A 22339-nucleotide genomic window follows, 5' to 3' on the forward strand; every position below is an offset into this window, starting at 1 on the left:
CACACCACTTTCATGCCTTGCACTTGTGGAGGTCAGAAGAGATGATTGAATCCCTGGGAGCTGAAGTTACAGATGGCCGTAAACACCCTCTGGGTACTGGGCGACAAACCCTGGTCTTCTGGAAGAGCAGCAAGTGCTCTTAACCACTGAGCCATCTCTCCTGCTGTATTTGGTGGGTTGGTGGGTTTAGGAGAGGCTCGTCATTCCCCAGGGGTCTCTACTTCCCACTGGTACCCTCTACCACCCTAGAGCCTCTGCCAACTGTCTCAAGCCTGAACAGCTAAGGGACTGAAGAGAGGACCCAGGTCAGAACAACCTAGTGTGTTCATGGCCATATGTTCTTTGGGGATCCTGTCTTAAGTACCTCCAGGCTGATCCCTTTTGTGACAAAAGGTCTCAGAGGGCCAGTCTCTATCCTGCAGAGCATCTGCAACGTCTGCTATATAGAAAGAGTAAATCTACAACAGTATCTAGAACGTCTGCTATATAAAGAGTAAGTGTTTGTGTAGTGAATGAATGAGGTGCTATGATGTTTAGGAGACAGTTTCAGGAAGCAGCTGAAAATCAAGTCTAGATTCACCTTAGCTTCAATTCAGGAATGAACTTGGAGCAGGGGCAGGACGTTCAATATAAATGCTTGTAATTAATGCCTGGGGAGAGCTGAGGCACAGGCCCCAGCAGGTAACACCGGGAGTAAAGGCAGGTAGGATGTGGATGTCTTTCAACATAGACATGCTGAGCGTATTAAACACAATGTCTTTTAGTTCACAGGGAAATGTACTCACTCTCTCCTGCCTCTGTTGAACTGGGAAGCCCTCTCAGTCCATCCTCAGTTTCCATGGATACCAAAGAGCAAGAACACAAGGGTGGGTGGCAATTGCTGCCAGATGCCCTTCTGGGGTAGTCACCCCTTGTCCTGAACTAAGGGCTGCCATGTCCCCCAGGCAGTGTAGCCAAATTTGCCAGATTAGCAACAGTGTGTACAGGTTCGTGTGTTTCATGTGACAGCTGGGTTTTTTGTTTTTTTTTTTTTTTTTAGTATTGGCAGCTGTATTTTTTTTTTTTAATCCCACTTGAAAAATAATAAATGCAGACCAGATCCAGTGTGAGGATAGCTAGGAACTCAGCACAGAAAACTGACAGGGGACCCGAAACAGTAACATAGAGCTGGGCACAGAAAGCAGAGGGAGCCGCCAGGGACGGCATGACAGCCTGCAGGGTGCTCCTGCAGGGCCCTCCACGCAGGCCAAGAGCATTTCCAGAAGTTGCCAACACTCAACCAGGCAGATAAGGCCAAGGAGTCCCCATGGTATTTCAAAACAAGGTGACATTTGCCAGATCAGTTTAGCAAAGAGCCGGGCAACTGCCAGGATTAAAAAGTGAACAGGTGCATGTGTGAAGAGTGTGCAGACAGCCCTTAAGAGGCATGCTGGGGTGGGGGTGGGGGGGAGCAGTCAGTTAGGCACAAGATATGGTAGGGAGCAGAGAGGGGGAGTGTGCTCAAAGATAGGAAGCTAGAGGGTCCAAGATAGGGGTAAGGAAAAACACTGAGGGCTGTGTCGGGAAAGAAATACCACACGCCTGTCTGGAACCCCCCCCCCCAGGGGGGGCTGCTAGAAAGCAAGTGCTCAGAGCTAGCTACTCTACCACCTGTTAAGAGGGATGGTTCAAGCCAGGCATGGTGGCGTATGCCTCTAATCCCAGCACTCTGGGAAGCTGAGGCAGGAGGAAAGTGGGAGTTCCATGGCAGACTGCTACAAGCGCTAGGCAAGGCAGAGCTGCACATTAAGACCTGCTTTAAAAAAAAGAGAGAGAGAGAGAGAGAGAGAGAGAGAGAGAGAGAGAGAGAGAAAATAGAAAAGAAACAGGAACCTACCTAGACTTAGAGAGGCAAAGGTGACCTGTCCAGAGCCACCCAGCTGGAATGACCAGAAACTGTTACCCTATGGGCTAAAGGAGCAGGCACTTGCCACTGAACTGTACCTCTTCCCACCCTTCCACAGCCTAATCCCACCCCCAATCCCCTAGGGCTGCTAAGATCACCCTGTTCCCAAGCTGGAGCTTGAGGCTCTGTGGCTGGAACCTACACTTGGAAATGAATGTCTTTATGCCAGGCAGGGGAGGCCATTAGCACCCTTGGAGAGATTGCAGTGCCCCCAGCCAACATGGCAGAGTCCATAGTAGGGGTCTGCGTGGGCAGCAGGTGAGGGAGGGGTTTGTTCCTGCTTTGAGCAGCTTGAACTTATTTGCAGTCAGCAGGAAGAGGTGCAGGGTGGGGGACCACTTCTCCAGAACTGAGGCTTCTGTGCTGCCTCTTCTGGGCTCCGGCCCCACATGGCCTGGGGACACTCAGGAGGCACATCTGCTTCTCCAAGATTTGCTATAGGAAAGGAGTGGAGGCAGCAGGCTAAAGGCCTGGTGGCTGCCCACCCAAGGAACATCAGGTAGCTGAGATCCAAAGCCCTCCGTGAGAATGTTGTTCCTTCCCAATTTGAGGAAAGAGGCTTAAGCTAGATTCCAGGGCCATCAGAGTGGGAAGAGATGCTTATTGGCTCACAGCCAGAGGAGAACTTGGGAGACCTCCTTTAATCGAGAAATGGGGATAATTTTCCAGAACTACTTGGTGGCTTCAGCCATGACACATTAGATAGAGGTAATAGGTGTCTTACTCTCTTTCCCTTGGTTCTGCTTCCTCATGGGGCTCCATCCCAGGAGTACACCCTGTTATGGCTAAAAGATGCTCCGTTGGACTGACTTGGGTCACACACAGGTCCATCTGTGATGTCACAGGTCTTGTCCACAAGGCCTGGATTACTGGGTACACAAAGAATCGGAAGCTACAAACAGGAATGCTGACAGGAACTGAGCACAAAGGTCCAGTCTGTTTCAGCCCTCCACAGCAGGGTCCTTGGCTCCTGGACTCCATGCCCACTCCTCTCAGCCTAGCTTCTAGAATATGTGTGTGTGTGTGTGTGTGTGTGTGTGTGTGTGTGTGTGTGTGTGGAGGGGGGGCTATGCTGAAGTGACATGGACTTTGCTACAGCTGTGTCTATCTAGGGGAGTTGTTTTCCCCAGCAGCTAAGCTCTGTGTGTGTGGAGGGGGGGCTATGCTGACGTGACATGAACTTTTCTACTGGGCTCTGAGTTGTTTACTACTCTAGGTGAGTTGTCACCCAGTTACTGACACATCCAGTGTACCTACTTGTGTGTTTTTCTACTTCAAACAATTCCTAGATACTTTGGATAAAAAAAATCATCAAACTAACCACACCTGATATCCCAGACCCTCTAATCCTAGCTACAAGAGAGGCTGAGGCAGCAGGATCACAAGTTCAAAGCTTGCCTGGGCTACAGAGTGAGTTTCATGGCCACTTTGGGCAACTTAGTGAGACCTCGTCTAAATAAAAATAAATAATAAAAAAGGCCCTAAAGATATAGCTCAAGCCGGGCGGGCGGTGGTGGCGCACACCTTTAATCCCAGCACTTGGGAGGCAGAGGCAGGCGGATTTCTGAGTTCAAGGCCAGCCTGGTCTACAAAGTGAGTTCCAGGACAGCCAGGGCTACACAGAGAAACCCTGTCTAAAAAAACCAAAAAAAAAAAAAAAAAAACCAAAAAAAAAAAAAAAAAAAAAAAAAAAAAGATATAGCTCAGATCTATCAGATTACCTGTAGGCAAAAATGTATGGAATGTCTTGTCTTCTTGATCAATAATTGATAAGGGAGAACCCACCCTACTGAAGGCGGGCCACCCCTTGGTCGATTGATGATCCTGGGGTCCAGCCTCAGGTTTCTGCCCTGACTCCCCTCCAGCATGGACTGTAAACCGTGAGCTGTGAGCTGAAATAAACCCTTTTCTCCCTGAGTTGCTTTTGGTCATGGTGTTTTAGCACAACAGAAAGCCCACTAAGACAAGGCATCAAACTGAAGCCAGGCACACGGGTAACCTCTGCTGAGATGGACATTTGTGATACAGATCTGCCTCAAAACGAACCCCACAACCCCCACCCCCAAGTCGAAAGTCACACCAATGACAGGACATGGTTGTGTGAGGATGGAGACACGTGTTTCGAGAAGCAGAGCTAACGTACTTGGCCCAGTGCTGAGTCTCATGCCTGGGAAGAGCTGAGCTTCTGTTGGTGAGGGGGCACTTCGGAAGGTGTAGTAGGCAGGATCTTAACGGTCAGGATGAGGCCAGGGAAGGCTCTGCCAGCTGAGCCTGAAAGAGCCCCGCAGCCCACATACTCCCCTCAGTCTCGAAACCTATGAAAGGTGTGGAGAAGCACAAATCTTGAAGGTTGGGGAGGACAGAGCTGTCAGGAGGAAGGGAGGGGGTTCCAGTGTTCTAAGTTGCCATCCAGGCCCACTTTTTTTATACTTCCAACAGGCTCTCAAAAGGAAACTCAGAAGGGGGAGTGCTTTAGCCAAAGGCACACAGCAAGGCACTAGCTTCTGAATCTGTTCTTATCTCTTTCATTCTAGGGACCCAAAAGCTATGAGACCAGCCTCTCAGTGTGTGTGGGGAGCTCTGGGGGTGGGAGAGACCGACATGTCAGTGAGTTTTGAAGGGTGATCAATGCCTGGGGGGGTGGGGGGCAATGGCAGACACAAAGCCTAGTGGGAGGGACCTCTAAGGAGACACCTAAGTGCTAGCCACCCACCACCACCGGGTGTGGTTTCCGGGGCCTGCAAGGAGGCAGGGTCTCTGAGGAGTGAGCAGTGGCCATCTCCCCCCACAAGTACAGCCAGGGAAAGAACTGTAGTAGAGCATCTGAATCTGGTCATTTAAAGATGCTGCCGCTGCTGGCTAGGAAGGTGCCAAGAAGCACAGTGGGCGAGGGAATAAGTAAAGCCCAGGACTGGAATAAGCAGCTGACCCCTCCATCCCTTGAAAAGTAAAACAGGATGTGGGGATGTGGGATCTGGGCACCGTTTACAAATTTTGTTGCTATTTTTCTTGCTTTTCTTCCTTTCTGTGCTAAGAGTTTAACACTGGCTAGAGAGGAGCTCTTCCCCTCACACAGACATGGCTCCAGTTCTAAAATGATTTCATCTCTGGGTTTCTTGCTTGTTTGTTTTTGAGACAGGGTCCTTCTGCATAGGGCTGGCTGTCCTGGAACTTGATAGGTAGACCAGGCTGGCCTCAACTGCACAAAGATCTGCTTGCCTCTGCCTCCAGAAGGATCCAGTCCTGGTCCTGGCCCTTCACTACCACTGTACCTGAGTGGGTTTTTTTGTTGTTGTTGTTTTGTTTTTCTTTTTCTTTTGTTTTTGAAACAGGGGCTCTTGGAATCCTTGAGTTCCCTATGAAATGGAGAATGCTCTTCCTGCCTTTGTCTTGAATGCCAGGAGACCAGCCACCATCATGCCACCAGGCCTGAAACCGGTCTTAACCAGCCACCATGTATGGTGGCTTATGCCTGTAATTCCTGCATTCCTACGTGGAGTTTGCGGCCAGATTGGGCTACAGTGTGAGCTCTGTTTGAAATAGCAACAGAAACAAAGCAAGGGCCGGTGGGATGGCTCAGTGGGTACAGTCAGATGACCTGTGGTCCATCTCTGGAGCCCTGGTGAGGGAACTGACTCTTGGAAGGTGTCTTCTGACCTATACAGGAAGGCTGTGACACGTGGGCATGCTTGTACCCACACATATACAATGATAATTTAAAAAAAAAAAAAAAAAAGGGAAGCCCACCAGAAGAGGGAGTGTGTGTATATGTGTGTGGTGGGGTTGGGGGGAGAAATGACACAAATCCAATGACCCATGGTGTGGGGAGGCCCGATACCCTGTATGCTAATCTAAAAATTGAAAAGGAGAAAGAACTTGGATTTGTATTTATTTCCTTTGAGGCAGGGTCTCATAATGTAGGCTTAGCTGGGCTGGAGCTCACAGAGAGAGCTGCCTGTCTCTTTCTCCTCAGGGCTGGGATTAAAGCATGTGCCATTAGACCCAAAGTTTTTTTTTTTGTTTTTTGTTTTTGTTTTTGTTTGTTTTTTTTTAAAGATTTATTTATTTAATATATATGAGTACACTGTAGCTGTCTTCAGATACACCAGAAGACGGCATCGGATCCCATTACAAATGGTTGTGGGCCACCATGTGGTTGCTGGGAATTGAACTCAGGACCTCTGGGAAAGCACCCAGTGCTCTTTACCCCTGAGCTAAATAGAATATTTAAAAAAAAAAAAATGAAACAGAAGAACAACAGCAAAGCAGGTGGGAGGTGAACTGGGCATGGCTAGAGACAGGTGCTAGGCAACTGGTGGGCAGGCAGGAATCCATGGAGGAACTTCCAAGGTGCACTTAGGTCTGCTTTTTGCATATGAAATTGACTAAGTAGGTTGGGAGACAGCAAAGGTAGGGAAGTAGCCACCCTAGTCCTGAGCCCCAACCTTCAATCCCCTGGAGCCTCAGGCCAGCACTCTCTTGACAAGGAGAACTGCAGCTCCGTTCTCACCCTGGCTTCCTGCCCCTTAAGTCATCTCTACTCCCCTCTGCCCTCACCATTGCGTTCCAGCTGCATCTTGGGCTCAGGTCCCAGGGCTGCTCACTATAGGCAGGAGTGGTGGAGAGACTACCAAGGATGGGGTAAATAGGTACAGTGGGTACCCAGAATTCCTGAAGCAGGGGCCTCGTGAAGTGTAGAGGTTTTAAAGCCACCCCTTACCCTCGTCCCATTCCAAAGTGTTGCGGTGAATGTAAGTACTGGCTTCTTGGTAGAGATGACTGACCAAATCAGATCAGGAGACTGCTGAAAACAAGTACCTCCTCTTCACAGATCAGCCCCAGGGAAGCTTGCTGAGGCCGTCTCCTGCCTGCCTGGGAAATGGGTTGGGAAGCACGGTGGTGATGGAAAGGTTTTCAGGTTTTGGGGAGCTGTGGAGGGCTTCAGTGTTCTCCACAGGAAGAAGTCCCTGGAGACTCTGTCTGTGTGGCCACTTCCCCATAGGGACTTCTCTGAAGCCCAGTCCCTTCTGTGCTCAGAGCTTTGGGAAATAAAAGGTGTCAGGACGTTCTCCCTGGAGTGGCTTTGGAGACCCTACTTGGGGGTTGCTTAGGTGGTATGGTGCTTGGAAAAGAAGACATCATTTTCTGGATACCCCATCCAGGAGGAAGAAAATGATGATGAGGAAGAAAGGTGTTGAACTGGGGTGGGGTGCAAATGGCTTGAGACAAGGTCGTGGGGCAGGGATGGAGGAGGGTATGGTTAGGGAGAGGGATCTGAGTGGTATTCAGACAGGCTGGCCTAGCTAGAGGGTATGGTGAACAGGTGGAGGCGTGCATGGGTCTGTAGCTGGGATGGAAGTAATGGAGGGAGACTAGGAAGGGTCCTTTCAGAGGAAATGGGCTTCAGACAACCCAGGCCTGGTCTGATGAGGAACTGAATCCGGGCAGGGACAGAGTAAGGACCATAAGGGGTTTAATGTAGGGTGGAATGGACCCAGGAATGCAGTGAGTCTGGGCTGGAGTTAAATGAATCAAGAGTGTTGGGCTGGGTCAATTATTCTGGGGAGATGAAGAGGGATGAATCTGGGCCTGGAATCTTGGTGGGTTTATGGCTGGGGAAGAGGGTGTGCTGCCAGGTTGGAGACGAGGACAAGACAGGTGCATGGGACCGGCCCTGGGAGCAGAGTGGGAGCTCAGGGTCGGTACTGGCCAGCAGGGCGAGGGGCGTGTGTGGGACGCCCCGCCGCAAACTGGGAAGGGGGGGGCGGGCCTCCCCCTGGGCCGGGCCGGGGCGGCGCTAGGACCGAGCGAGCCGAGGGAGTGAGCCGGGCGGAGCCAGCGCCCCCCGCCCCCCGCCGGCCGGCTCCCCTCCCCCGGCCGCTGGCTCGCTCGCTCTCAGCGCTGCAGAGGCTCTGAGGCGGCGGCGGCGACTCCCTCATCCCCTCCCTCCCGTGTCAGTCGGTCCGCCCGTGCGTGCGTCTGTCCGTTCGGCCTCGGTCCGGCCCGCAGCATGGCCGGCGTCAGCTTCAGCGGCCACCGCCTGGAGCTGCTGGCGGCGTACGAGGAGGTGATCCGGGAGGAGAGCGCAGCCGACTGGTGAGCCCCCCGCCCCCGCCCCCGCCCCCGGCCCCTTTGTCCCCAGGCCGCCGCGCGCCTTTGTTTCCCCGAGGCTCTGCCACCGGGAAGGGAGGGGGAGACCCCGAAATGGTGCAACGGCCCGGGAGAGCCGGGGAGGGGCTGCCTTTGTGCGAGCCGGGGGAGGGGCCGCTCGGGCCAGGCTGGGCGCGCGGGCCGGGGCGCCCTGAGGCCGCCCTAGGCGCACTGGGGGCGCGGGAGCCGGACGCCAGCCACGCGGATGTGAAGCCCAGAAGTGGGGCCTGGGGTCCTACGGCCCTGCCGGAGCCCATCCCCCTTCCCACCCTGCCTCCCTCCACGGGCCCGGGGGACAGGTGTGCACGGGCCAGCCAAGGGCACCTTCGCCACCTTCGAGCGGGCGAGGACCGGGTGGGGACGGGGCGGGGACCCAGCTAGCGGAGCCAGAGCAGCCTGCCCGGCCACAAGCACAAAGGAAAGCTAGGGCGGGGGAGGAGCGCCGAGGGCTGGGGGCCAGCGTGCCCCGCCCACCGGGGGCTTCTCGGGGTTGTCTTCCCCCCAACACACACATCTAGGTTAGGGTGTGATACAAGGAGGTTCACTGCCACATGGCAACCACGAAGTGACTTCTTTATCCCTCACGGATCGCAGAGGAAGAGGCAGGGCTGAGCCCTTCTCTCCCCTTCTGAAGGAGGAGATCGCTAGGACTAGGCAGCTAGGCAGGAAGAGACTCAGGAGATGGACCGGAGCAGCTTGGCTGGGTGGCCAGCTGGACGGAAGCGTGGAGGGAGCCCCCGCAGAGGGGTACCAGATGAGTAGATCTCTGGGACCCTAGCCCCTCCACTCAGCAGCAGGGGGCTGTCAGCCTCTGATTGGGGCGGAGTGAGTGGATAGCTCTCTCCCCCTCCCCAGCTGTTATCCTGCCTGAGGTGGAGGAGGGTGTGAACCACCTGCCTTGGCCTGAAGCCTCAGGGTGTCAGGAAAACCAAGGGGGCTCCGATGCCCCATTCTGAGCACAACTCCCAAGTGCTCCGCTCAAAAAAACCCCCATTTTGTATCTGGATCTCTTCCTCTCCTCAGGCTGGAAGTAGGCTCACGTTGAGAGAACCGAGGCCGAGTTGGGTCTGATCTGAGGGACCCCTCTAGTTGGGCTGGCCTCTCTCTCACCCTGGGAGGGCAGCCGGGTAGGTGGGCTGGAGGAGGGAATGGAACAGCCAGGCGTCCAGGCCATGGCACTGCAGCACTGGCGGGCAGCCAGGCCCAGAGGGATGGACTCAGGAGACAAGTTCTTGTGTCTTGCAGGTCAGTTATAGGAGAGGCCAGCACAAGCCAAACAGAGCAGTTTGCACATTGTTGTCCCTGCCCTGCCCCTGGGGGGCTGAGATCATGGGAGGCAATCTGGGCAAGTGGCCTGGTGAAGGAGCCTGTTTGGGGATGTGGCCTGAGGAGAAACACTGGCCAGAGCCCTGCCTTCTCTGTCAGTCCGTGGGCTGTAAACTTGTATCTCTTAACCCCTCGAAAGCCGACTGGCAACCCAGTGTTGGGGCTACCAGCAACTTCCGCCCCACATCCTGCTGGGAATAGGCCTGGACCTCCACCACCAGCAGCATCCATGTCCCCAAAGGGAGGTAGTTCTTCATCCCTGGCCTGCGCCAGCCCCATCTGGCTTGTGTGTGGGACATGTGCAGATTCCCAGATGCACCCTTGCATATCTGTTTGCACCTTGTAAAGGGCTGGTAAGGATCACGTCTTATGGAAGATGGCGAGATTCTCCTCAGCTTTTATCCTGCAACCAGGAACTGGCTGAGATCTCAAGGCTCAGGACAGACCCTGCATTTAACAGTCTAGCAGGAGGGGTGTCTGGGTTCAGATGTTGGGGCATGATTATTTGGTGTGTTCCCTCTATCTTGACTTTGGGTGTGTGGTGGAGCTTGGGGTGACTGACCCCTAGGAGGCAGGGGCTCGTAAATGGACTCCGTCCTTGTGCTGTAAGCAGGTCACTGGGGAAGTCAGATTGTGTGGTGGGAAAGGCCAGCGCCACCCTGGTTATGATGTGATTCATTGTGTGAGAAGTTCCTGCTCTTCTCAAGTGCTCTGAGAAAGGAGGGGGATGGGCAGAGTCCATCTGGGGTCTCCTGGGCCTTTCCAGTTCTAGCTCCCTGAGAGCGTGCTGATCTTCAGCCTTCCACTGCTAGTGTCCCTGCTGAAGTCAGACTGTCGCCTTGCCCTAGCCCAGTGTCTCTGGCATAGATGGTGGATAAGCGTTTGTGTCAACATTACAAATCCCTATGGTGCTCTTCTGTGCTGGACCCAGGACAGAGGCAGCAGTGTGTTAGCCCAGTCAGAGTCCCTGACTTCACAGAACTGACAGGACAGGACAGTCTGTGGCAGTGACTCTCCAGGGTTTGCTACTGGTGAGGTGTGTACATCTACAGTCCTCTTCTCTTCCACTTTGTCCTAATTGTGTCCTAGCTCCTCCTACCTGCCAGTCCCAGTGTACCTGTGTTGTTAGGGAATCACTGTCCAGCAGGGTCTGGGGCTAGTGCAGATGTCTTTCCCAGTTCCTGCTGAGGCTGGCCCTGGAGCTGGCAGCTGCATCCCGAGTGGTCTTCATGTACAGAAAAAATGCAATGCAACTCTTGGGTAGGAAGTGTTCTTCAGAACTGAATCTGGGAGCCGGGGTGGCCCAAGTGTGGGTGTGAATACACAGTAGATCTGGAAAGGTGGGCTAGTGGAGCTGAGAGGGTCTGAATGAGGCCCTAGCAGGGAAGAGGTGCCGTTTGGAGGTGGGTGGGCATGGAGGAACGATAGAAGGGGCTTTGGGGTCTTGAGACGAGCAGGCTACCCTGGAGAGGCGTGATGGAGTGATCAGTGTCTTGAAGGAGCCAGGATTCCTGGGGCTGGCTCAGTGTCTCATCTGTGACTACAGAGGGAGACACCCTGTTTCTTTGAGGGCTCTTTGTTCCTGGCCATGGGGTTAGGGCAGCCTGACAGGTGGTGGGGCAGCTGTGCAGGAAAGCAGCTGTCGGGGCGGTTGGGGCAGCAGCTGCACCAAGGGCTCCAAGACATGCAGCCCACCTGTGTCTCTTTGTGGCAAAAAGCAGGGAGGGATACAGGAAGGGGAGGAACTGCAGGGGCCTATTTGGCCATCTTAATGGGGCCAACAACCCCTGGGGTATGGGGTTAGCCCTCCCTCATTTCTTCTCCCCCTCCTTTTCTTCCTCCTCCTCATCCTTTTTCGTTCCTCTTTTCCCTCCTCCTCCTCCTCCATTTTTATTTTCTCCACTTCCCTCCTGACTCTTGTCTGTTCTCTTCCTCCTCTTCTTTTCTTCCTCCTCCCTGCACCCTTCTCTCCTCCATCTCTCCTTTTTCCTTTTCTCACACACCCCAGCCTCCTACCTGAGTCCTTCTAATTCTCAGGGACCAAGATTCCCTTCACCATGTGTCTCCAGCTTGGTGCCTGCAACAGGATGGGTTGAGGGGGATTCAGGGGAAGAATCTCTACATTACCTTCCATGAAATGGATGCTTTAGTATGCCTGCCAAGAATAAATACAGAGCAGAAAAGGCTAGGAAGGAAGGAAATCATTAGTTTAGCTTTCTGGTCGGCTTCAGTCTATATAGTAGTCCTAGGAGGCTTCAGTGAGGACAGAGGCAGCCTTGGGGCTAGAAGACCAGGATATCTTAGGGTCAGAGTCGGGGAGTGATCACAACGACCTCATCCCCATCACAGAGAGGGAGAGATCCAGTCTGAGGATGTCCCCGGGGTCCTTTGTGCTCGAGGAGAATGCAGCTCTGGTGGGCTGGTTTCTGTGCCAATTGCTGGGTTGCCATGGTTACCAGGGGATGCCCAGCATCGAGCACCAGATTCTTCTCCCTCCCAAAAGGGGGAGGGGCAGCGGGTACCAAGGCACGCACCAGGTAGATTCCTGGCTCTGGCCAATGAGGGATGAGAATCATGGTCGCCAGGGAACGGTAACCAAGAAACCGTTGCCTAGGAGTCTCCGTCGCACACCCGCTCCACTGAGTTGTGGGCTGCCAGGGCTAGGGCTGGACGCTGAGCTGACAACGCAGCGATTTCTCCCCCACCATTCCCTGACTGCCATCTGACCCAGGTCTACGGCTCAGCAGAAGTGATGCCTGGCCTTGTTGTCTGGACCCAAGCTTTCCCCCTCCTCGTCCTGCTCTGTCCTGCCTGCCCCTCTGGTATCACTCTCCCTCCCTAATGCCTTCCCCACCCCAAATTGGCCGCCTAGGCCCTGAGGGTTCTGAGCCACTCCTCCCTCTCCTCAGGGCTCTGTACACATATGAAGATGGTTCAGATGACCTCAGGCTCGCGGCATCAGGAGGTAAGGATTCCTGCCGTTCTGCTCCTTCCCCCCACCCACTCTGCTTGTTCTGTTCCCCTCCCGCCTTCCTGCCTCCGTCCAGCATACCCACGATTGTCTGATGGTTGTCCTTCCTCTTGGTCATACCCGAATTCCTCAGAGTGTAGAGGGAGTGTGTCCGGCTTCCTGTTTGACTTCTGGGAAGGCACAGTGAGGAAAAGCAACTTGCCCAACATCATACATCTAGGGAAGGGGCCTAGTAGGCTGGTCCAGCTCGGTGCTATTCTTAGAGCTGGAAGATTTCCTTCAGGAAAGCTTCATGTACCCCACTGGGCACTAGCACCTGGGAAGACATGAGAGAGGTGTGATCCCTGAGAAATGAAGATGTGTGAACAGACCTCTTCAGTCCCGCCTCGAGTCAGGCCCAGGAGGCAGCAGGATTTAGAGGCAAAGCTAGAATCCTGTCTATCCCTCTGCCTCATTACACAGAGGTCTGAGCCTGTAGCTCTGCAGAAGAGAAACTCCCGGGGGTGGGGGGGGGGGGGCAGGTTCTAGGCCCTTGTAGGGTGAAGGGTGTAAGAGAGTTCCCAACACCTTCCTGGTTTCCCCAGAAGGGGGCTTGCAGGAGCTTTCCGGCCACTTTGAGAACCAGAAAGTGATGTACGGTTTCTGCAGCGTCAAGGACTCCCAGGCTGCCCTGCCAAAATATGTGCTCATCAACTGGGTATGCAGCTGTGGGATGGGGCTGGGAGCTGAAGGCCCCAGAGTGGCCACATTCCACCCATAGCCACTGCTGGGGAAAATCCCACACTAGTTCTTGGGAAGACAGCCTGGGCCCATAGGCTGTTGCGCCTTCAGGCTGTTGGGCCTATGGGCTGTTGGGCGTATGGCCCGTTGTCTTCTGCTCTCCCATCCTGAGCATCCCCCCCCCCGCCCCCGTTCGCTGGGTACATTGCAGGTTGGTGAGGATGTGCCTGATGCCCGGAAATGTGCTTGTGCCAGCCATGTGGCCAAGGTGGCCGAATTCTTCCAGGTATGTGGGGCAGGGTCTGAAGTGGGCACGGTTGGTCACCTAGGGCCGGGTTTGTACGCTGTGGCTGGTGACGAGAGTTTGGATGCCACCTAAACTTTGCTTTTTTTAATGGAAGGGTGTCGATGTAATTGTGAATGCCAGCAGTGTGGAAGACATCGATGCTGGTGCCATCGGGCAGCGGCTCTCCAACGGACTGGCACGGCTCTCCAGCCCAGTTTTGCATCGCCTGCGCCTTCGGGAGGATGAAAATACTGAGCCGGTGGTCAGTGTATCCCCGGGACAGTCTGGTCTTGTGTCACCTGTGTGACCTGGTCCCCTACTCAGGCCTCCCTAGGCCCTCTGAGCCCTCCTTCTGCACATGTGAGTACTGGGCTGTCTGTTCCGTCTGCTCCTGTGCTCACGCCCAGACGCTTGACTCTGCAGGGCACCACCTACCAGAAGACAGATGCGGCTGTGGAGATGAAGCGGATCAACCGTGAGCAGTTTTGGGAGCAGGCCAAGGTGGGCAGTGCCGTCCCTAAGCCTTCAGGCCCAGGTGTCCCTACCAGAGCCTGCAGGGTAGCTCTGACCTCTCTCGGCTGAAAGAGCAAAACCCTTTCGGTCTCCTGCACACGGGGCTCATCCCCCTGATTCCCAGAAGGCCACCTCCCCAGCCTGGGTGGGAGTAGAATTGGAAGGGCCAAGGCTGGCCTGGGCTCAGGGCTTGTCCTTCCTGGGTGTGGGGTGCAGAAGGAGGAAGAGCTCCGGAAGGAGGAGGAGAGGAAGAAGGCTTTGGACGCCAGGCTCAGGTTTGAACAGGAACGGATGGAGCAGGAGCGGCAGGAGCAGGAAGAACGTGAGCGGCGCTACCGAGAGCGGGAGCAGCAGATTGAGGAGCACAGGTGAGGTCAGACCCAAGGCGCAGGGCCGCCCTGCACCCTGCCCACCCTGAAGGGGCTTCCTGCATGTCTTGTTCCAGGAGGAAACAGCAGACTCTGGAAGCTGAAGAGGCCAAGAGAAGGTTAAAGGAGCAGTCTATCTTTGTAAGTTATTTTCCAGGGCTCTTGTGCCTGGCCAGCAAAGTGAGGATTGTCCGTGTGTTCTGACCTCTGAGAGCATGTGTGGGCATTTGTATCATGAGTGTGGCAGGCCCAGCCCCTGTCTTGTGGGGACCCAGTGTTTGTGTGGAAAACAAATGACAGAAACAGCAACAACAAAAAACTTCTTTTAGATGCTTTTCTCCAAATTAGAAAAGAAAATCCACCTTGGCTCAGCCCCTCAATGACCTGGCTCCTCCACTGCTTCCCCCTTGAGACCTGGGGGACTTGGGGTGTATTAGTCATGGGCTGTGCATTTGGGGCTGGGGGAGGGGGCAGGCTCTGGAGCAGGCTCTTCTTCCACTGCTGCTGTCCAGATCTATATTGTGCACAGCCATTCACTGCAAGATCTTTTGAAAAGGCCAGGTTTTATAGGAATTTTGAAGGTGTGCGTGCACACCCAGAGTAGAGTAGTGTAATGACTTCTGAATTCGTCCTTCATCTTTGTCAGTTACCAGCATCTTAAGCAATGGCTACAGAGGTTTTGCTCTTCTTAAGAGTTCAGCCACTGCTTCAAGGTATCGCATGGGAAAATAACAATGTAGCAATACTGTAGCCAGCTGTGCCCCTTTGATTTCAGGTCAAGAAAGGTCCCACCTGAATTGAAACTTGCACTCTAAAATGATCCCCCTTCCCCCCAAGACTGGGTTTCTCTGTAGCCCTGGCTGTCTTAGAACTTGCTTTGTAGACCAAGCTGTCCTTGAATTTACAAAGATCAGCCTGACACTGCATCCCACGTGCTGGGATTAAAGGTGTGTGCCACCACTGTCCAGCTAAAATGACTTAACTTGGGAATTCTTAGGTGCTGTACTTCGTTCTCTCCTGTTAATGAGTTTGTTTAGATTTACTTATTTCATATATATGAGTGTTTTGCCTGCATGTATACCCATGTACTGTGTGTGTGCAATGTCTGCAGAGTTCAGAAGATTTTGGATCTCCTAGAACTGGAGTTACAGATGGTTGTGAGCCAGCATGTGGGTGCTGGGAACCAAACCTGGGTCCTCTAGAAGAGCTGCAAGGACTCCTAACCACTGAGCCATCTCTCTAGCCCCTTGGTTCCCTTTTGGCCTTGGGTTCTCATGTCTCAGAATGCCCAGGCACAATGATGCTTTTGACCCTGGAGTCTTCCTCTCTCTCCTACCCTCTGTAACTTGTTTCTGTGATGCTGACATTGTCCTCAGTTAAAGTCTCTATAATAAGCATACTCTCTTCCTTTGATGGTGTGTATGTGTGTGTGTTATGGACAGTACATTTACCCATCATTTACTTGTAAAGGCAAGAGGTTAGCTTCTGGTGTCTCCCTCTGTAGCTACCCACTTTATTTTTTGAGATAGGCTCTCTCTTTGGACCTGCTTACTGTTTTGGCTTGACTGTTTGGTTAGCAAGCCCCAGGGGTCTGCTTCTGCTCCTCAAGTGCTAGTGATACAGATTTGTTCTCTACTGGGTTTAGTACATGTCTTGCTGAGGATCCAAACTTAAGAAGTCATGCTTTACCCACCGAGCCATCTCTCCAGCCTGTGTCTGCTCCTTTCTTTGATGGCAGAAAAATAAGTTCTAGGTTATATGCTCAAAGGCAAGACCTGAGCCAGGAGTGGTGGCACAGGCCTATAACCCAATATCAGGAAAGCAGAGGCAGACATGTCACTGTGACTTCAAGGCCAGCTTGGTTTACATTTTAAGTTCCAGACCAGCCAGTTCTATAAGTAAGACCCTGTCTGAAATATAAGAAAAATGCTCTGTTCTTCACCTACCTCTTTTCCCTTCGCTAGCAGCCCCTTCTGCCCAGTTTGCCCCATGAACAACAGGGGATGCCAAAAAAAGAGGCTTTGGATATATTGAGTTCCATTGAAGAAACACATACCAACCTCATGCTGGCCATTCACACAGACTTGGGGCTTCATCCTGTGTTGCTCACAGAGGGTGAGGGAAGTGACCCCAGAAACAGGAAACACAACGCTGTGCAAGTCTGTGGTATCTGCTGGGAACTACCTGAGGGGATCCAGAAAAGGAAATAACCTGAATGAACCAGAGGTCTTAAACTGGAGAGGCTGGATGAGGCGTGACGATTGGTCAGGCACTTGGGAGATGTGATCTGACCTCCAATGCCAGCTGTGACTGGAACACACAAAGGACATTATGTCCACACCTAGGAGAGTATGTGGGCGGGCTGGAGCTGGGGTAGGTGGTGGGGTTGGAGACGTGAAGAAGACTAGATTAGACCGAGGAAGTGGAATGTAGCCAAGCAAAGGGCTGCCCACCTATAGTCCTGGGTTTCTGTCTTAAAACATAAGCCAAGAAATGGCCAAATGGGAATGAGGGAGTGGGGGACTGCAGTGAACTCGGCAGCTTCTGGATGACTCTGTCACCATGGAGTTGGGAAACTAGGGGCCTGAGCACGAACTCAGAGAGCTGTCCAGGAAGCCTCCACCCCCACTCCCAGGGTGGGACAGAGACACACAGAGCCAGAGAGACAGAGAATACAAACTAGGTACTCAGGGGGCTGTGAGAGATTCCATCTCAAAAAACAAAAGCCAGGGGAGGTGGTAAAGCCATAAGTTCAAGGCCAGCCTAACAGTTTAATGAGTCTCAAAATGAAAACATAAAGGGCGTAGTCACTGCTGAAGCATTTGCTTAGCTTCTGTGAGGACCCGGGTACAATCCCTTGGATGACAAAATAAGAAACCAGATTCTATTTTCAGTTCAACATGAAACTGAACTTAGTGATAACAGCTTAAATTTATGTGGGTTTACAAACTTACTATTGGGGCCTGAAGAGGCAGCTCAGCAGTAAAGAGCACGGGTTTCTCTTCCAGAGAATCTAGATTCAATCCCCAGCACCCACATGTTGAGAACCATCTGTGTCTCCAATCCTAGGGATACAGTGTCCTCTTTTGGCCTCTGTGGGTACCGCATGCACTTGGTGAACAGACATACATGCAGGCACAACATCCACACACATAAAAATGGTTTGGTTTTGTTTTTTTTAAAATGGCTTTAAAATATGACATCAGAAAAGTCCATGGGCCATATTCAGCCCGTGCTTGGTGTGGCTTAAGCTAGCTAAAGGACCAGGAGTATTCTACATGGTCCTAGAGACCTGGTTGGACAGGTACTCAAGGCCTGGCTGGTCTGGAGATGAGGTGACTGCAGACACTGAAAGAGAAGAGAGGCTGTGAACTCTGAGCACCTTGGTGCTTTGGTTGGAAAGAGATGCTCAGGACATTGTCCCTTTGGTTTCCAGGGTGACCAACGAGATGAAGAGGAAGAGTCCCAGATGAAGAAGTCAGAATCCGAGGTGGAGGTGAGAGCTGGGTTGTGGCAAGTGAGACAGATGAGCAAGGGCTGGCTCAGACGGTGAGCTCTTCCCAGCTCTCTAACTCTTCCCTTGTGTCCTCAGGAGGCAGCTGCCATTATTGCCCAGCGGCCTGATAACCCACGGGAGTTCTTCAGACAGCAGGAACGGGTGGCATCGGCCTCTGGTGGCAGCTGTGACGCGCCCACGCCCTTCAACCACCGACCAGGTAGTCCTTGGCCCCCTCCTTGCCCGATCCGTACACCTCAGACTATGGCCCTAAATCCCTTTGGGACTTCTTCTTGGAAAAGAAGCCTTGCCCAAGGACTCCTTGGAGAAGGCAAGACCCCCTTCAATGTGCTTCCAACCCCAGCTTTCCAGGTGGTAGCATCCCCAGAGGAGCTGGGTTGGGGGGTACTGTCAGTGTCGGGCATTGGCTGAGTAATGGCTGGCACTCAAAGCCAATTGGGCAGATTTGGTGAAGGTTCAGACACGCTGCTGGTGTTGGGAGCTTCCCTGCAGGGTTGGACTAGGTCTGGCCTGAAGGCTTTGGATGCATGTAGGGTGGGATCTTGCTCTGACCTTCAGTGTGAGCATCCTGGAGCAGCTGTTCTCTGGATCGCTTGTTTGGCTTCTCCTTGTGTAGCTTCTGCTTCCCCTTGAAGTGCCCTTTCATTTCTCGTCTGCTCGTCTGAGTCTTTGCATCTTCTGTGTGCTTGGTCATGTTGCTGGGGTTCCAGGAACACGGCAGACTATACTTACTCGTGCCGCTATGCAGAGGCTGCCTGTTGTGTGTCCATGTGTGTATCTGGTGCTGGCTGGTGGGAGGCATCAGATGGCTTGAGGCTGTGGTCCAGCTTGGCTGAATGTGCACCCTGGCTGAAGGTGGCTTGGACATCTAGGGCTGGCCCTGGGGGTGGGTGAGGCCTTGGGGCAGGGGTGGGGCAGACTGACCCTCTCTTGTCCTCTGTCTCTTTCTCTGTCTGTCTCTCTTGGCAGGTCGTCCGTACTGCCCTTTCATAAAGGCATCGGACAGTGGGCCTTCCTCCTCCTCCTCTTCCTCCTCTTCCCCTCCACGGACTCCCTTCCCCTATATCACCTGCCACCGCACCCCAAACCTCTCTTCCTCCCTCCCATGTAGGTAGCAGCCCCAGGCCTCGGCAGGGTGGGGTAAGGAGGGCCCCGCTTCCCAGCAGCCCCCTCGCCCTTTCTCCCCCAGCCTGACTGCCGACTGCTGGTGTTTGTCCCCAGAGCAGGTACTACCTGCCTCTTGTCCCTGGCCCTGTAGGGCACTGGCCCCCAGTGGCCTGGTTTACAGGGTCTGGAGCAGTCTTCTGGCCCCTGGGGGGCCTGGGGAGCTCACAGCCCCCACCCACACTCAAGATACAAGGTGGATAGTCCTGATTCCACCTAGTTCCCACGTCCATGCTCACTAGCCTGGGCATTTGCTCCACAGGCAGCCACCTGGACAGCCACCGGAGGATGGCACCAACTCCCATTCCCACCCGGAGCCCATCTGATTCCAGCACAGCCTCCACCCCCATCACCGAGCAGATTGAGAGGGCCCTGGATGAGGTCACCTCCTCGCAGCCTCCACCCCCACCTCCGCCACCCCCACCAGCTCAAGGTAAGACTAGGGCTCCACCGGTACCCACCCTCCCATCATTATCTGGGTGGGGAACACCAGGCTGCCACAGTAATGTAGTTCAAAGGACCTGGACCACTCATCACCAACACTACACTGCTAAGGAGGTGGCTGTAGCAGAGGAGAGTCCTGGTGTTGCTCTCAGACATGCCTTCTCTAAACCTCAATGGCTCATCACTGAGGAATGTGGCCTTCCTCCCAGTGGTTTAAAAAGAGTGGGTGAGGGCTGGAGAGATGGCTCAGAGGTTAAGAACTCTGGTTGTTTTCCTGAGGTCCTGAATTCAATTCCCAGCAACCACCTGGTGGCTCACAACCATCTGTAATGAAATATGGTGCCCCCTTCTGGCCTGCAGGTATACATGCAGGCAGGATGCTGTATACATTATACAAATAAAATCTTTAAAAATTTAAAATAAATAAAAATAAAAAGAGTGGGTGAAAAGATAGGGAGGTACAGCTGAATGAAGGCATTCCAAACTTCCCTAAACTTCCTCAGAAGTCCCAAACTCGTCACTCTTCAGTGGGTGGGCAGTGCATCTGGCCCAGGGCATCTGGCCGTCCCCAAGGGGGCTGACTGTGTTGTGCCCTTGATGTGCCCTGCAGCAGAGGCCCAGAAGTCTACCCCCAGACTGGATGGTGACGAGATCGGCAAGGAGGCCAAAGCAGCAGCAGCTCCTCAGGTCTGGGCCGGCTGTGCAGAGGAGCCCCCTCAGGCACAGGAACCTCCCCTGTTGCAAAGCAGCCCCATGGAGGACTTGATGTGCACAGAATCTCCAGAGCAGGTTGTCCTGGCTGCCTCTGAAGAGCCTGCTGCCTCTGTCACCTCAGTAGCTGATACTTATGCAGCTGACACCATTGAGACCACCACTGCCACTACTGACACCACTATTGCCAACAATGTCACCCCTGCCAGTGCCAGCCTCATTGATCTATGGCCTGGCAACGGGGAAGAGGCCTCAACACCCCAGGCTGAACCCAGGGTGCCCACACCACCCTCAGGTGCTGAGGCCTCCCTGGCAGAGGTGCCTCTGCTGAATGAGGCAGCTCAGGAGCCGCTGCCACCAGTGGGCGAAGGCTGTGCCAACCTTCTTAATTTTGATGAGCTGCCAGAACCTCCAGCCACCTTCTGTGATCCAGAGGAGGAAGTAGGAGAGCCGCTGGCTGACTCCCAGGTCCTAACTATGCCCTCAGCTCTAGAGGAGGTAGATCAGGTGCTGGAGCAGGAGCTGGAGCCAGAACCGCACCTGCTGACCAATGGAGAGACCACTCAAAAGGAGGGGACCCAGGTGGGACAGGGGCAGCCTGGTGGGAGGGACAGTAGTCTGTGCGGAGGGGGAGGGCTGACTGCTTGTAGATCCATATTGAGAAGCAGCTCTATTCCACTTCCCTTTCCATCTCTGCATTTGTTCCCTGGCAGGCATCTGTGTTTCCCTAGCAACCAAGGATTCTAAGAGTGGTTGCTGGGGAAACAGGCTCAGGCCTGATAGATCAGCTGTAGTCCTGTCAGTTGGGGCCTGTTGACCTATGCTTTTATTAAAAAACAAAAACAAACAAAAAAACCAAAAACAAATAACAAACCTCAGCAGGCCAGCGAAGGATACTTCAGTCAGTCACAGGAGGAAGAATTCGCCCAATCGGAAGAGCCATGTGCAAAGGCTCCACCTCCTGTATTCTACAACAAGCCTCCAGGTAGTATCCCCAGATGAATGATGGGACTTCTGATGTTGGGATGGGATTGGAGGGCTAGGGGTGTCACTAAACACTGTTGGCACAGCTCTTAGAGGTGTGGGGGTGGGGTTGGCACCATTGATGGATCCACCCAGCCTTCTCTCTTCTCCCAATATATCCCAGAAATCGACATCACCTGCTGGGATGCAGACCCAGTTCCTGAAGAGGAGGAGGGCTTCGAGGGTGGTGATTAGTAGTGGCGACTGCCCCCTGGCTGCCCTCGCCAAGGCTGCCCACCTGCAGTGGCCTCTGGCCAGCCGGCTTGCAGTGCCAGCATCAGCAGCAGCCCCGCCTGGCTCCCACTCTGGATTCCGGCACTGGCCGGGGACCTGTCTGCTTCCCTACCCACAGGGCCTGACTTTTACAGCTTTTCTCTTTTTTTTAAAAGTTGATAGACTTGTACAATTGACTGGTTTTCCTCCCGTTGGTAGTTGAAACAATGTTGCAGATTCCACCCCCTTCCTGCCCAGACCAGATTGTAGCTTAGTCCTTCCTGCTCAGCTGACCAGGGTGGAGGCCTCACCCTGCTTGGGACCTGGTGGGGGTCGGGGGTTCTGGTGGGAAAACGTTTCCCCCCATCACTTTTCCTAGTTTTATGTTTCTTGGAAAAAAAATATCACTTTGTATTCTCTATCCAGGGCTTCAGATATTTTGCACGAAATTTAAAACATGGCAATAAATGGCTCGTGGGCTCTGGCTCCCTGGGACCCCTCCCCTTCTCTTTACCCTCGCTGCTTGGTCGAAAGGAATTATCAGACCCACCTGGGGCCCCTTGGCTTCCCGCCCTCTCCTGCCGGGCAGGTCCCAGGCTGGAGGTCCTAGGCGTGATTCAAGTCAGGGCTTATTGATGGGACCCAGTGGTTTGGGTGGCCCCTCCCCAATTGCTTCCTCTCTGCTTGGGTTCTTCTTTTTCACATTAACTTTTTTTTTTTTTTTTTTTTTTAAGCACAAACTTATGTAATGGGTCGTGCTCATGTCTGTTAATAAAGAAATCCAGATCCCGTCGGGCCTGCTGCTCTGGGCCTCCAGGGGTTGATCTGGCGTGGGCCCCGGCCCTCACGACCCGCTTCCCAACTCCTATTACCTCCGAGGCTATAGGGGGCGCACAAAAAGCAGAATACGAAGAGATGGAACATCCCGCCCTTGAGAAACAACCTTTGGTTTCCGAAGGCCGACTCATTTCTGTCCGTCCACCCTCCG

The 22339-nt window shown here is 53.6% G+C and overlaps 1 protein-coding gene across 5 annotated transcripts; it reads left to right on the plus strand.

Annotated features, from left to right (window-relative positions):
- The first annotated feature begins 7829 nt into the window (after positions 1-7829).
- Positions 7830-21846, plus strand: Dbn1 (drebrin 1). Of its 5 annotated transcripts, none has more exons than XM_076938963.1 (15): positions 7830-8041; positions 12331-12386; positions 12977-13089; positions 13324-13398; positions 13514-13660; positions 13822-13899; positions 14128-14279; positions 14357-14420; positions 17716-17775; positions 17872-17995; positions 18766-18903; positions 19223-19393; positions 20015-20697; positions 20995-21100; positions 21263-21846. In XM_076938963.1, exons 1-15 carry the CDS (start codon positions 7956-7958, stop codon positions 21331-21333), a joined length of 2124 nt encoding a protein of 707 aa, XP_076795078.1. In that variant the 5' UTR covers positions 7830-7955; the 3' UTR covers positions 21334-21846. The 5 variants fall into 5 exon arrangements, with proteins under 5 accessions (XP_076795078.1, XP_034366074.1, XP_034366072.1 ...); XM_034510183.2 differs by having other exon boundaries at positions 20998-21100; XM_076938964.1 differs by lacking the exon at positions 7830-8041 and adding an exon at positions 12053-12243.
- Positions 21847-22339: the final 493 nt, after the last annotated feature.

This window comes from Arvicanthis niloticus, chromosome 8 (genome assembly GCF_011762505.2).
Source record: "Arvicanthis niloticus isolate mArvNil1 chromosome 8, mArvNil1.pat.X, whole genome shotgun sequence".
In the NCBI taxonomy this organism is placed as follows: domain Eukaryota; kingdom Metazoa; phylum Chordata; class Mammalia; order Rodentia; family Muridae; genus Arvicanthis; species Arvicanthis niloticus.